General features: G+C 41.1%; 1 protein-coding gene across 5 annotated transcripts in view; it reads right to left on the reverse strand.

Moving 5' to 3' along the window:
* The window catches only part of ROS1 (ROS proto-oncogene 1, receptor tyrosine kinase), a 122,561-nt gene that overhangs the window by 84,726 nt on the left and 24,504 nt on the right, over positions 1–13,331 (reverse strand). For all 5 annotated transcript variants that reach the window (XR_012033624.1, XM_072831608.1, XM_072831601.1 and 2 more), the window contains exons 8-13: positions 12,873–13,011; positions 9,133–9,334; positions 8,380–8,456; positions 6,333–6,455; positions 5,983–6,167; positions 4,740–4,837 (exon numbers count right to left, since the gene is read on the reverse strand). Coding sequence is in view for 4 of the 5 variants with exons in the window: in XM_072831608.1 (XP_072687709.1) it covers positions 4,740–4,837; positions 5,983–6,167; positions 6,333–6,455; positions 8,380–8,456; positions 9,133–9,334; positions 12,873–13,011 (824 nt within the window). In the remaining variant the exon portion in view is untranslated. The remainder of the gene's footprint in view (positions 1–4,739; positions 4,838–5,982; positions 6,168–6,332; positions 6,456–8,379; positions 8,457–9,132; positions 9,335–12,872; positions 13,012–13,331) is intronic.

Genomic DNA, 13,331 nt, shown 5'->3' on the forward strand with positions numbered 1-13,331 from the left:
CATTTATCGCACCAGTCATTAAGTGCAGGGTGTCCCCAGGTACGAAAGGGTAAAGGCACTTACTAAAGACAAGCACTATTCATTCCAGGTAGAAGCTGCAACCTTGGGATCCCTGGGTGGCGCAGCGGTTTGGCGCCTGCCTTTGGCCCAGGGCGTGATCCTGGAGACCCGGGATCGAATCCCACATCGGGCTCCCTGCATGGAGCCTGCTTCTCCCTCTGCCTATGTCTCTGCCTCTCTCTCTCTCTCTGTGACTATCATAAATAATAAATAAAAGAAAAAAAAAAAGCCCAAAAAAAAAAAAAAAAAGCTGCAACCTTGGAAAATTTCAGCCTCCCTTACAATGCTTAGTCTTCCAGTGACATGTGTGACTTTATAAAGAATCAGAATTTAAGAGCAGAAAGGGTAATGAAGCCCACTTTTTTTTTTAAAGATTTTATTTTTTTTAATTTTTATTTATTTATAATAGTCACACAGAGAGAGAGAGAGAGAGGCAGAGACACAGGCAGAGGGAGAAGCAGGCTCCATGCACCGGGAGCCCGACGTGGGATTCGATCCCAGGTCTCCAGGATCACGCCCTGGGCCAAAGGCAGGCGCCAAACTGCTGCGCCACCCAGGGATCCCTGAAGCCCACTTTTGAAGGAAAGCGTATTATATAAAAATTACAGGGCCAAACATGTTACATATTGTAAAACACTTTTCTCCAAAATGCACATATTCTTAAATCTAATTCTTTCGATCCATTTTCCCACGCGTTGTGAGTAATAAAATAGAAGGAAGCAAAAACATTTAATCCATTTTTTGAAACCAGTTACTGTTTCGCTATAACTATCCAGCAGAACTACTTGGCATTTTGCAGCGGACTGTTTATATATATATATATATATATATATATATATATATATATATATATATATTTACAATTGGGGGGGGCAATAGAGCTATCATTTTACAAATCATGAAGAAATACCCCACAAGAGACAGCACCCAGAAGTTAGAAGGAGCCAGTGGAAGAATTTTGAAAAAGACATCTAATTTGGAGCCAAATCTCATGGTAACAGTGTGGGTGGATTTTTAATAATGAAAAAGAAAATACCACCAAAATATTTCATTCATAAACCAAATCTGTAAATAGAGTTTTAACTACAATATAAAACTATTAATTTAGGGACGCTTGGGGGGCTCAGTCAGTTGAGTGTCTGCCTTCAGCTCAGGTCATGATCCCAGGATGAAACCCACATCAGGCTCCCTGCTCAGCCAGGAGCCTGCTTCTCTGTCTCCCTCTACTCTTCACTCCCACCCCCGGCTTCTCTCTCTCTCTCTCTCTCGTGCGCTCACTCTTTCTGTCAAATAAATAAAATATTTTTAAAAAACTATTAATTTGGATGAAGCTAATTTAGAATTTGTGATTATGGAGACAAATGTTAACAAAAGTACACTTCTGCTGGGGCACCTGAGTGGCTTAATCGGTTAAGTGTCCGACTCTTAATTTTGGCTCAGGTCATGAGATCAAGCTCTAGAGTTGGCTCCACCTGAGGTATGGAGCCTGCTTAAAGATTCTCTCTCTCCCTCTTCCTCCCCCAACCACCCTTCTATCCCTCTATCTCTCAAAAAAAAAAAAAAATATATATATATATATACTTCTGCTTAGTAAATCTTTCTTATCACAACCCCATGGATTCACAGGATTCCGACCTTTCATCACAACTGTTGAATTATTTTCCTTGTCCTATTAAGTCCCACCCTTGTTCTCCTTGATGACTATTCCAAATCTTTATCAATATGCTCAACTCCTCTGCTATAGTATCCTGAAATATAAACTCTTTGTGGAGATGTGATGTTCTTTTTCTTAAGAGGGGGTTGTAGCAAGCAAAAAGCAGAAACAACTTGGCTTTTAACTGCTTGCTTTAGTTTCCCAAATTCAAAGCTATTAAGGGAACAGAGAGGGACTTCAGAGTAGGTAAGAGGAAGATTTGGGCTGAAGATTACAATACTGGTACTGAAGCAGAGAGAGGATAGATCTTTAACCCTCATTGCTACTTTGGAGGGGAAAGAAAAGAGAGAGAAAGTGTGCAGAGCTGGGGTGTGGGGGTAAAGGGCAGAGGTGAGAAGAAGCACCAAAGTGGGGTACGAAGAGAAGAGGTTTAGCCTAAATACAGACTCAATGAGTGAATAACTCAATGTCGTAAAATAACAGCATAAAGGAAACCGCTTCAGGAGAATAAATGATTTCACACATCTGGAGTTCCTTAGAAACACCGTATACAAAAAAAAAAAAAAAAAAAAAAAAAAAAAGAAACACCGTATACAAAGTATTGCTAAAAGTCGTATGCTGATTTTTATGGAAATTTTATTATTGTACAAGGAGATGATTAGAAGGCAGGCCCTGAAAGTCAAATACTGGCTGCATTGCAAAAGAGCTGTGTGATCTTGGGCAATTACTAAGCTGTACTTTACTTTCCTATCTGTAAAACTGAAATAGTAAAAGTACCTACCTCATAGGGCTGAACAAGAATTAAGTGAATTTTTGGAAGTACTACACCAAAAGGCACATATTAAGTGCCTAATTAATATTATCATTATCAGGGGATCCCTGGGTGGCGCAGCGGTTTGGCGCCTGCCTTTGGCCCAGGGCGCGATCCTGGAGACTCGGGATCGAATCCCACGTCGGGCTCCCGGTGCATGGAGCCCGCTTCTCCCTCTGCCTGTGTCTCTGCCTCTCTCTCTCTCTCTGTGACTATCATGAATAAATAAATAAAATCTTTAAAAAAAAAAATATTATCATTATCATTTCTAGTCACATTTCAAAATCTAAGCGCAAATCAATTTTATATAACAGGAAAAAGAGCCACCAAAGACCTCATTGAAAAAAAAAAAAAAACAAAGACCTCACTGAGATGTATTTTGAGTGACTGATTTAGTGGGTGAAGTTTATTAACCTTGTCATATTTTTATATGATATTATACTATAATTTTATAACATTACAAATAATATTATAAATATATTGTAAATTTTATATTATAAATATTATGTTAGAATATTTATATATCATTATATTATAAATTTATAGTATAGGGATCCCTGGGTGGCGCAGCGGTTTGGCGCCTGTCTTTGGCCCAGGGCGCGATCCTGGAGACCCCGGATCGAATCCCACATCGGGCTCCCGGTGCATGGAGCCTGCTTCTCCCTCTGCCTGTGTCTCTGCCTCTCTCTCTCTCTCTGTGACTATCATGAATAAATAAATAAAATCTTCAAAAAAAAAAATTTATAGTATATTTATTATAATATATTATAATATTATACATTATAATATTTATATTATAAATTATATTTACACTATAATAATATATTATGAGTATATTTATTATAAATATTATAGATTATTGTAAATATTTATTGATGTAAATATATTTATTATTACATTATAATATTATACATATATTTATTATTATTTATTTAAATGGGTGAAGTTTATTTCTAAAATGAATCATTTTGTAATTTCCAGCGGCAAAGTTCCATTTCATAGAATCTTACACTTTTACAAATGAGACAAATAAGATCTGGGGAGTCCAAGGGCCTTACTGTACACACATCACAGTGTTTGTAAAACATATTCTTGAATCAGTGATTCAGTCAAACATAAGTATCAAAATAAAATAAGACGAAGTAAGAAAAAATAAGTATCTAGTAAATTATGAATGAATATGAATAGAAAATCTGATTTCAGATCAATAATAAGCAACCTTTTTTTAAGAAAATCAATTCATGAAAAATAAAAAGTGCCATGGCCTACATATATATCTTTTTTCATTCAAAGCGAGAACAATTTTATTTCTATAGGAAAGAAGAACGTTTCATCTTATAAATGTGGTCTTGCTTATTAGCTATTTACCTGTTATTGTCTGGTCACATCTAAGAAATAATATTCCCAAAATAATTTTCTGCATTTTCATCCTTTGCATTTACGTATATTTGGGGATCACAAAATATATTGACAGGGAATACCTCATTTCATCCTTGTAATAACCCAACTGGGTGAGCATTGTTATCTTCTATATATGAATGGACAAAGGAAAAGTCACAGACACAAAGTTACCTGCTCCAAGTCAGACCACAATCTAAGCAAGACAGCTGAGCTAGAATGTGTCCATTTTATCCGTTTATGTGTGTGTTGGGCAGGGGGATAGTTATTTAAAATAGGAAATTTTTACTTGTCATTAACCATCAATACCTGTATCAGAAGATAGGTGGTAAGCGGCGTTCTAGCTAAGCCAGCCTCTGATAGGTGTGAGAATGGGACCAAGGAAATGAACTGGGGCCAAATTGCTCAACAAAATTAAGTAAACAGTAAAAGAAGGAAGCACAGCCAAGAAGGGCTTTCCACGGGGGCAGGGGGCACTGAGGGAACAATGAGGCCCGGAGTCATGCCATAAAAGAATGACAAATCTAGGACTGGAACCCAGGTCCCTGAGACCTGGGAAGACCTGTCTTTCCCACCTACCTGTATTTTGCTATGAAGGAGAAGAAAATCGACTCAACTTGAGAAGTTGTGGATCAAGTTGGCAAGAAATCTCCTCATGGCTCTATAGAATGCAAACTTTGCCCAGATTTAATTACTTTTGAAATAAGATACATCAATTGGATTCTCTGGTTCTATGATGTCTCATCATCAAGCAGGTTTCCCATAAATTCTTGCCGAGGAAGAGAACTCACAGTTATGAATAAGGCTAACACTTACCCATTGTATGGATCAACCACAATTTTCTGAGGCGCGGTAATTGAGGGAGGTGTAATCTCCTCAGTGTTCGAGCAGTTTCCTAAATCACAGACGTACACCTAGAGAATCAAGCACGCATCCATAGATCAGTGTCTGCCTGTATTCAGTTTGGCCAACAAGTATTTCTTTTTTTATTTTTTAATGTGTCACCCACCCCCCCACCCCCTCTCTCACAAAAAGTATTTCCTGAGTGTCTGTTCTGTCCTGAGAATTGTACTAACTGTACTAATTATACCGCTTTTCAAGGTATAATTTAAAAAAAAAAAAACTTAAAATTAAATTTTTTATCCTAATGAGTGTGCATCCTGTTTACATCAATGACATACAAATATCTTTTTTTTAACCTGGCTTGTGGAAGCACTCAACTTTTTTTTAATTTTAAGATCTTTTGTTTTTTTTGCTTTGAGTAATCCTTACTCCCAGCATGGGGCTCAAACTTAGAGATCAAGAGTCACATGCTCTACCAACTGAGCTGGTCAGGTACTCTTCGACTATTTTTAATATTGAAGCTGTATCCAAGTTTATGGGCATCTAGCCATGGTGACTGTAATAAGCCTGTCCCTTTGAAAGAAGGAAAGTCAAAACACATCAAGACTGTATTCTCAAAGATTTCAATAATACTGTATTTTCAGAGACTACTAAAATTACCTTTGGTTATTATATAATTTTAAATGCTTGCAGCTGATTTTAATCATGATTGACAGTCTTATCTAGTGATAGCATGGGCACCACCACTCTCTTAGGAGAAATGAATTATTAATATCACAAACTCATGACTGTAAAATCACAAAGATGATTTCATGGTAGGTCAAGACTAGTCTTAGGTAAGAGTAAGACTCTCCTATAGTCCAGATCTATGATTCAGGGTCTAAATCTAACTTAGTGTCTAAAACTGAGTAAAGACTCACTGAGGGACACTTGGATGGCTCAGTGGTTGAGCTTCTGCCTTTGGCTCAGGTCATGATCTCAGGGTCCTTGAATCAAGTCCCACATCAGGCTCCCTGCAGAGAGCCTTCTTGTCTCCCTCTGTCTATGTCTCTGCCTCTCTCTGTGTCTTTCTTGAATAAATAAATAAAATCTTTTTTTAAAAAAAAGGACTCACTAAGTACTCATTGAATGAAAGAATTGTGTTTCCTTGTAGATATACCAAGATACGCATGCGACTATCAATATCTAATTATTCACTTTAAATTCTCAGACTAACCAGTGCATCCATGATGAAATACATTCTCTGATAAAGCCAGTCTACAGAGATGGAAGAAATTAATCCTGAACCTCTGTAAAAAACTCTCAAATCAGACCCATCAGACATGTTGGCAGCTTCTTTCAGCCATATGAGCATTCCTTCTGAGAAATAAATGACTTGCTGGTGGACATTAACTGATATTCCTAGAAGAACCATGCAAATACATGTGTGTTATGATATGACAACCAAAAAAAATGACAGAAAATTTATTTCTTTTATTTTTAATAAGGAGATTACAATAGAAGTCAATCTGGGTCTTTTTTTTTTTTTTTTCACACAAAGGAAACACTTCTTTCCATCATACTGACCTGTAATGTCATGGTGGATAGCACCTGACTGAAGGCAATGTGCTTCATCTACTAGATGTTTTAAAGATCTCTTTCTGAGAGAAGCTTTTCTGGATAAAAAGAGCCACTGTTCCTCTTCTTGAACTAAAACAATAACATGAGTTATAGGCAGACCGACCACATGCACACTGACATGCAAAAAACTTGTTACCATCCTTCAAAGCAAAGCAAGTAACGCTTGGAAGAGGCTGGTCAGGTTTTTCACTGAAGGCACCGGGGCATTTTAACTGTGGCAAAAATCACATTATTCCACGATTAGGGATGGGAAGTAGAGTGTGGAGCAAGTAGGGTTTATATGTATGTGCCCCTAAATGCCCCTAAGATAACACCACATAGGGGATGACCATTCTCAACAGACTTGTGCCAGGAGGAGCTCAGCTCATTACCCGCAGCCATGAGAATGTGACTGCTCGGTGGAGGTGGTCCAGCCCAGGCCAGACTGGGCTGTTGCGTAACACCAGACAGACATTGCCTGTCTCTGTGTTGTCTTCAATGATCTTTCCCTTTGAGGCCAGAGAAAAGTCCTGAGAGCAATGAAATCTGAGGACTGTAGAAGTCTGCTTGACGTCCCACTCAGTTGGAGACTGAGGCGGGTGCGTCGGTGAACACTTTTAGGGCAATTAATAAAAGTTATGCAATAATTGCAGTAACAGCAACCTTAAGCCTGCTCTATATTTAACTCGTCCTTTCGGATGCTTCTTGCATAACAAAAATGCCTCTCCTTTCCTAGAGTCCAGTAACTGCCAAAAAAAACCAAAGGCCAGTGATAGACGACACTCAATACCTCCTGGCATAGATGCGTGCGTATCAGGGGAAGGGGCAGTCCATTCGGCAGATGGGATTCTGGTGAAAATAGGAGACAGGCTCCTAGAATTTCGAATCTTCCTGTGTCGGTCCAGACGACTACTCGTGTCCCCAGAATATTTCCAGCGCTTCTTAGAAAGCATTTTCATGCATTATTTTTCCCACACCGGCATCATACGGTACATATTCAATCTCTCAAGGCAATTGTTAAAATGCCCAAGTGGAAAAAAAAATGGTACACTTCCAAAATAATAGCAAAAGCTAATTTGGTAGACTGGTAGACTGAATATTCAAAACAGTAAAATGTAAATTAGTGGGTCCTGATGGATTTAAAAACCTTAAGGAGAATGGAAGAAAAAGATATCTGATCTGTATTAAAGGATGAGACAAAATATATAAAGGTGAGGGCAAAAAGATGACAGGTATCCCTAAGTGTATAAATGTTGAGTCTCAACCACTAGTGATTTCACCTGAAACTAAGGGTTTGTATGAGGCCAATTTTTTTTTTACCCCTAAATCTTTCTTTCTAATTTTGAAATTCCTAAATTTTAATTTAAAATCTTTGGGTCAGGATCCCTGGGTGGCTCAGTGGTTTAGCACCTGCCTTAGGCCCAGGGTGTGATCCTGGAGACCCAGGATCGAGTCCCACATCAGGCTCCCTGCATGGAGCCTGCTTCTCCCCCTGCCTGTGTCTCTGCCCCTCTCTCTCTCTCTCTCTGTATCTCTTGTGAATAAATAAATAAAATATTTTTTAAAAATAAAAAATAAAATAAAATCTTTGGGTCCAGTAACTTCTCTTTGTCAAACACTGGGTGGGATTCATTTAAAACCGGAGCTTAGGGATCCCTGGGTGGCACAGCGGTTTGGCGCCTGCCTTTGGCCCAGGGCGCGATCCTGGAGACCTGGGATCGAATCCCACATTGGGCTCCCGGTGCATGGAGCCTGCTTCTCCCTCTGCCTGTGTCTCTGCCTCTCTCTCTTTCTCTCTCTCTCTCTCTCTGTGACTATCATAAATAAATAAATTTTAAAAAATTTAAAAAAAAAAAACGGAGCTTACCAGACACCAAAAGACAGTGTTTATTTGGGCAGAAGAGGTGGGGTTCCTGGGATCAACCAGATGGATGAGCTAGGACTCAGAGATGTGAACCCACCCTAGCCACCCTCTTGGTTCCCGGGGAACGAAAGGGGCATTCCCAGGCTGTACCTGCTGAGGATAAAGTGGTAATACTAGATTCTGCTTCCGGCCCCTCACCAACTTCATTTACTGCTGCAATGGAAAACCTATTCCAAAAACAATTTAGAGAGATGTGTTTCACATGGCATGGTGTGAACATGAGATAAAAAGAGAAGGAGCAATAATATTTCTATTTAAAGGACAATGTGGCAATGCGCGTATCTAGTTACTCTGTGCTGCTGCTCAGCCCTGAAATGACCATCAATCACATCCTTGTTTGCATTCCGCATAGAACAGTTCAGGGTCACAGAGGTCAAAGACTAAACTCTGCTATCTGCATGACCCCCACGACTACCCTGATTTAAAGAGGCCTTAGCAAATGCTGGGAAAGCTAACAATAATAAAATAATCCCCCTAATGGTTAATAAAACACACACACACACACACACACACACACACAATTTCCCCTCCCTACTTTTTTCGTGTTGAGTTAAATGAAGAAATGGTATTTATGGTGTTTATGATGTCTTACAGGTGCCTATTTAAAAGGACCCTCTGAATATAATAGAAATACATAGAAATACTTGAGAATGTTTTTGCTTAGGACACTGTAATCTCAGAAACATTCAAACTTGAGGGAAATACAATAACTTCAACCCAACAGCACAAAGTCAATGGGAGTTTTCCAAATACATTTAAACTACTTTGGGGCCATATTTCTTTAATAATGACCATGCCTGTAGCCATGCTGGCTACATTTTCCTTGCACCACTTAATCCTTACCTGTAGGTGGTATTTGGTAGAGTGGAGTAAAACTGGAAACTGGTGCTCTGTGTTCCTGAATCTAACTGTTGATTTTTGCTGACCAGCCTTATGTTATAACCCAAAATAGGTCCTCCTGGGAATTGGGGTGGCGTCCAACTGACTTCCACGGTGTCGGGACTTGAGCTCTCAATATTTCGAATGGAAGGAGCAGTTTCAGGAACTAGAGAAAATAATGGTGACACGGTGAGCATGAAAATGTACAAGCCAAAATGTAAATAGCATGGGAGAAAATGTCTTGTTTTTTTGTAGTGTAAACTAAATATTTTTATTAATATTCAAAATACATGATAGAGAGAAGGGGGTAAGATATCTATGAGCTGCAACTCTTGATCCCTACATGAGACCAGTTGGCCACTTTCCCAAGGGACTCTTCCAAATGTAATTTTCTTTGCATCTAATTTATGAACTCCAGTGAAATGCGGAGGTATGCAAATAGGATCAATGTTCTAGAAAGAAAGTTATCAAAAATCTCCAGAGATCTGAGTGAGTTCAAACTGGGGTGAAATGGGCTTAGGAAGGAGAAGAGAATCTATAACAAAACAGGAATCAATGATTAACCTGAGTTGAAAGAAGTAAATGCTGGGCCTTTTCACTCACTCCAGTGCTTGCTATAGCCTGACTAGCTCCAGCTGAAGATACAGGTTCAGATAAGCCTGGATTAGAACGGAGTGCTTCCCGCTTGCTGGCATCAGCTCTGCTGCCCCGGACTGCGTGTTCCTTCCCACAGCTCCCAAGCTCCCTTGGGATCCAAGGTAACTGTGCTTTAGCAGCACCCTCTCCCTTGCGGAGGATTGAAGGAACATGCATTAATTCATTAAGCACAGATGAGAGAAGCTACCTAGGTATCAAAGAACAGAAAGAAAAACCAATGATCTAACAGCCTGTCTGCCATTCCTGTGTCCACCAACTTTTCATAGCTCCCACCCCCTGAAGCCACACTTTTTTCATTTCCTCTTCCTGTAGAAAGACACACTCTGATTCACTTTGTTCTCGTGTAGACTTCCCAACCTCTGAACACTTTTGGCAAATGCTCTGCATCACTCCTGACTCAGGGCAGTTGGTAGAAATAAGACCGTGCAGACTGCACATTGGATGAGGTGGGTTTTTGTAAGATTTTTATTTTTTTATTTGACAGAGAGAGAAAATGGGAGACAGAGCATGAGTGGAGGGGGTAGGGCAGAGGGAAAGGGAGAAGCAGACTCCCCGCTGAGCAAGGAGCCCCACATGGGGCTGGATCCCAAGGAGCCTGACCATCCTGAACCAAAGGCAAACGCCCAACTGACTGAGCCACCCAGGAGCCCCTGCATGAGTTTATGAAAGGCCTGTTTATTGATCTCTCAGCCTTTCTCCAATATGATTCCTCCTTAAACCTCAGACCAATCTTTAAAAAACACAAACATCATTGTGTCGACTCCTCTGCTCCATGCACCCAGTCACATTGGTGAACAGAGCGGTATCAGTCATCTCTCACAAATTAGAATCAGAATGTCAAAAAAAAACCCAATTTATTAGGGTCAATGCTCAGACATGATCTGCTCCACTTGAAGCCAGTTGGATGCCACCTACATGGTGAGCTGTGATTCTTATCCAAATCTCTCCCACAAAAATCCTCCCTGAAAGACCAGTCAGGGTGGGCAAGATATTCCTTGGCTAATGTCCATTCCACTTGGTTAAGAAATTATCTGCAAGGACACCTGGGTGGCTCAGCAGTTGAACATCTGCCTCCGGCTCAGGGTGTGATCCTGGGTCCAGAGATCAAGTTCCGTATCGGGCTCCCTGCAAGGAGCCTGCTTCTCCCTCTGCCTCTCTCTGTGTGTCTCTAATGAATAAATAAATAAAATCTTAAAAAAAAAAAAGAAAGAAATTATCTTCCTAAGGGACCCAATTAAAAGATAATAATACCATCTAAATCATACATTTCCCATCACGAAAGGACAATAGGGCCATGAGGCATGGAACACAAAACAGGTAGCTCTAAGTTTTAATGTGGCTCGAATAGTCAGAAAGAATTGGCAAATGAGGTGCTATCCATAGAAAGGATCCAGTGTAGGTCAGGAAACCTGGAGGGCATGAGGACTTGCAAATCCAGGAGAAAGGAAATTTCCAAAAATGGAAAGCAAAATTTGCCTCCTTGGTTATTTTGATTTGACTAGCCATGGGCCCTGGACCATGTTATCTCTCCAGCATCAGAAAATGTTCCAGCACTGTTGGAATACACAAGGCATTGCCTTGAACAAAGAAGGATCCATAGACTCCACTCCGATCTGGAACATTTCAAATATTGCCCGAGGCCAGTGTCTGACCTGAGCTTCTGAGGATGGTCAGGGAGTGGCCAGCAGAGGTGGCCACACACAGCCTTAAATCTGATAAGCAATAAGAGAGCACCGATCAGGGGAGGGGAAAATGCCACAAGCAGGTGCATCAGCCGTCCAGCTACGCTTCGGTCACAGCCTAGTTCAACGTGAGGCTCTTTGCACGGTGCTAGATCTCCAGAACTGAAGGGTGGGGACATCTAGCATCTGGCCTGGACTAAGTCCTCCCAGGTCTGTTCGGTGAACCCTGAGGGTAAGGACACCAGACAACCTTCCTTCAGAGTCTGCCCCAGGCATGCACACCCCCTAAAACACTCTAGGCCTGAGCCCCTTTCTTGGTGGAAGTCACATCTTCAAAAGAAGAAATCAGAAAATGCTCCAAGATATGTGCCACTAAAAAAAAAAAAAATCAGGGATGCCTGGGTGGCTCGGTGGTTGAGCGTCTGCCTTTGGCTCAGGGCGTGATCCTGGAGACCTGGGATCGAGTCCCACGTCGGGCTCCCTGCATGGAGCCTGCTTCTCCCTCTGCCTATGTCTCTGCCTCTGTGTGTGTGTGTGTGTGTGTGTGTGATGAATAAATAAGTAAAATATTTTTTAAAAAATCATATCTGATAAAATGGTAAAGTAGTATCATAACCTCCAGGCTGATGGCTCTACCTCCGTGCTTCCCACTCTTCCCATTCTCTCTCATGCTCTCAATTCATTCTATGCATAATTGCCAAAATTACCTTTTTCAGAAGCATGGGAAACAACTGCTTCCCTGCTTTGAATCTGTCCTTGACTGCCAACTGCTTCCTGGGGCTTATTCCGCAACATGGTCACTGCTGTAACCTGACTGTCCTTCACCCCCACATACCACTCGCAAGCCCCTGATGGACAGACCCTGTTCAAAATGTTCCTCTTACCAGAGTGCACAGCATTTTCCCACTTAGAAGACAACTTTCCGTATTTATTATGCTTAGAGTAGTGTCTCCTCTGCCGAAAGGTGAGCTGTACAAGAACAGGGAGTTTGGTATTGATCACAGAGCCAGGGTGAGCACCCAGAGCGCCACAGGGCCTCTGGTTGGGTACTCAATTCCCGAATGGATCGATGAACGAAGGAATGATTTATTTTATTATTTAAAATAAAACCAAACTGAGGGACACCTGGTGGCTCAGTGGATTAGCGCTGCCTTCAGCCCAGGGTGTGATCCTGGAGACCTGGGATCAAGTCCCACATCAGGCTCTCTGCATGGGGCCTGCTTCTCCCTCTGCCTGTGTCTCTGCCTCTATCTCTCTCTGTGTGTCTCTAATGAATAAATAAATAAAATCTTAAAAACAAAACAAAACTGAACTAAGGCTTTGGAATAATCTTGCTATCTCATGAGCAACAAGGACACACTGTACCTCCGGAAGGATGAGTCCTGTAACTGGGACTTGGCAGAGAATAGAGCTGTAGCTGGGCTGTGAAGATCCAGGCCACTCGGAAAATATACTCCGTGAAGGGATGCAGGGGCTCCACCACGTAGGAGAGCTTGGACACGGCCTACGTCAGTGAGAGATCAATAATCAGCGTTCACAGAACCACTGCCACAGCACTATGGCTCAAGAGCACAGTTGAGTTTGTCAAAGGTGCAGGACTTTTTGGATATAAGGTGACCCCAGGGCCTGCCAGCCCAGAAGAAACAGCGGCCGGGGGCTCGGAGCTGAGCCCTCCACATGGCAGTCTGCATAATTCACACCGAAAATCTCTCCTTCTTCAAAGTTGCAAAATTATGGACTCAATTATTTGGCATTGACCTCAAAGCTTTACTGTAATTTTTCTATGTGTTAATATATTTAGTGTCTTGGGGCTATTTTTCTCTG

This window comes from Canis lupus, chromosome 1 (genome assembly GCF_048164855.1).
Source record: "Canis lupus baileyi chromosome 1, mCanLup2.hap1, whole genome shotgun sequence".
Classification (NCBI taxonomy): domain Eukaryota; kingdom Metazoa; phylum Chordata; class Mammalia; order Carnivora; family Canidae; genus Canis; species Canis lupus.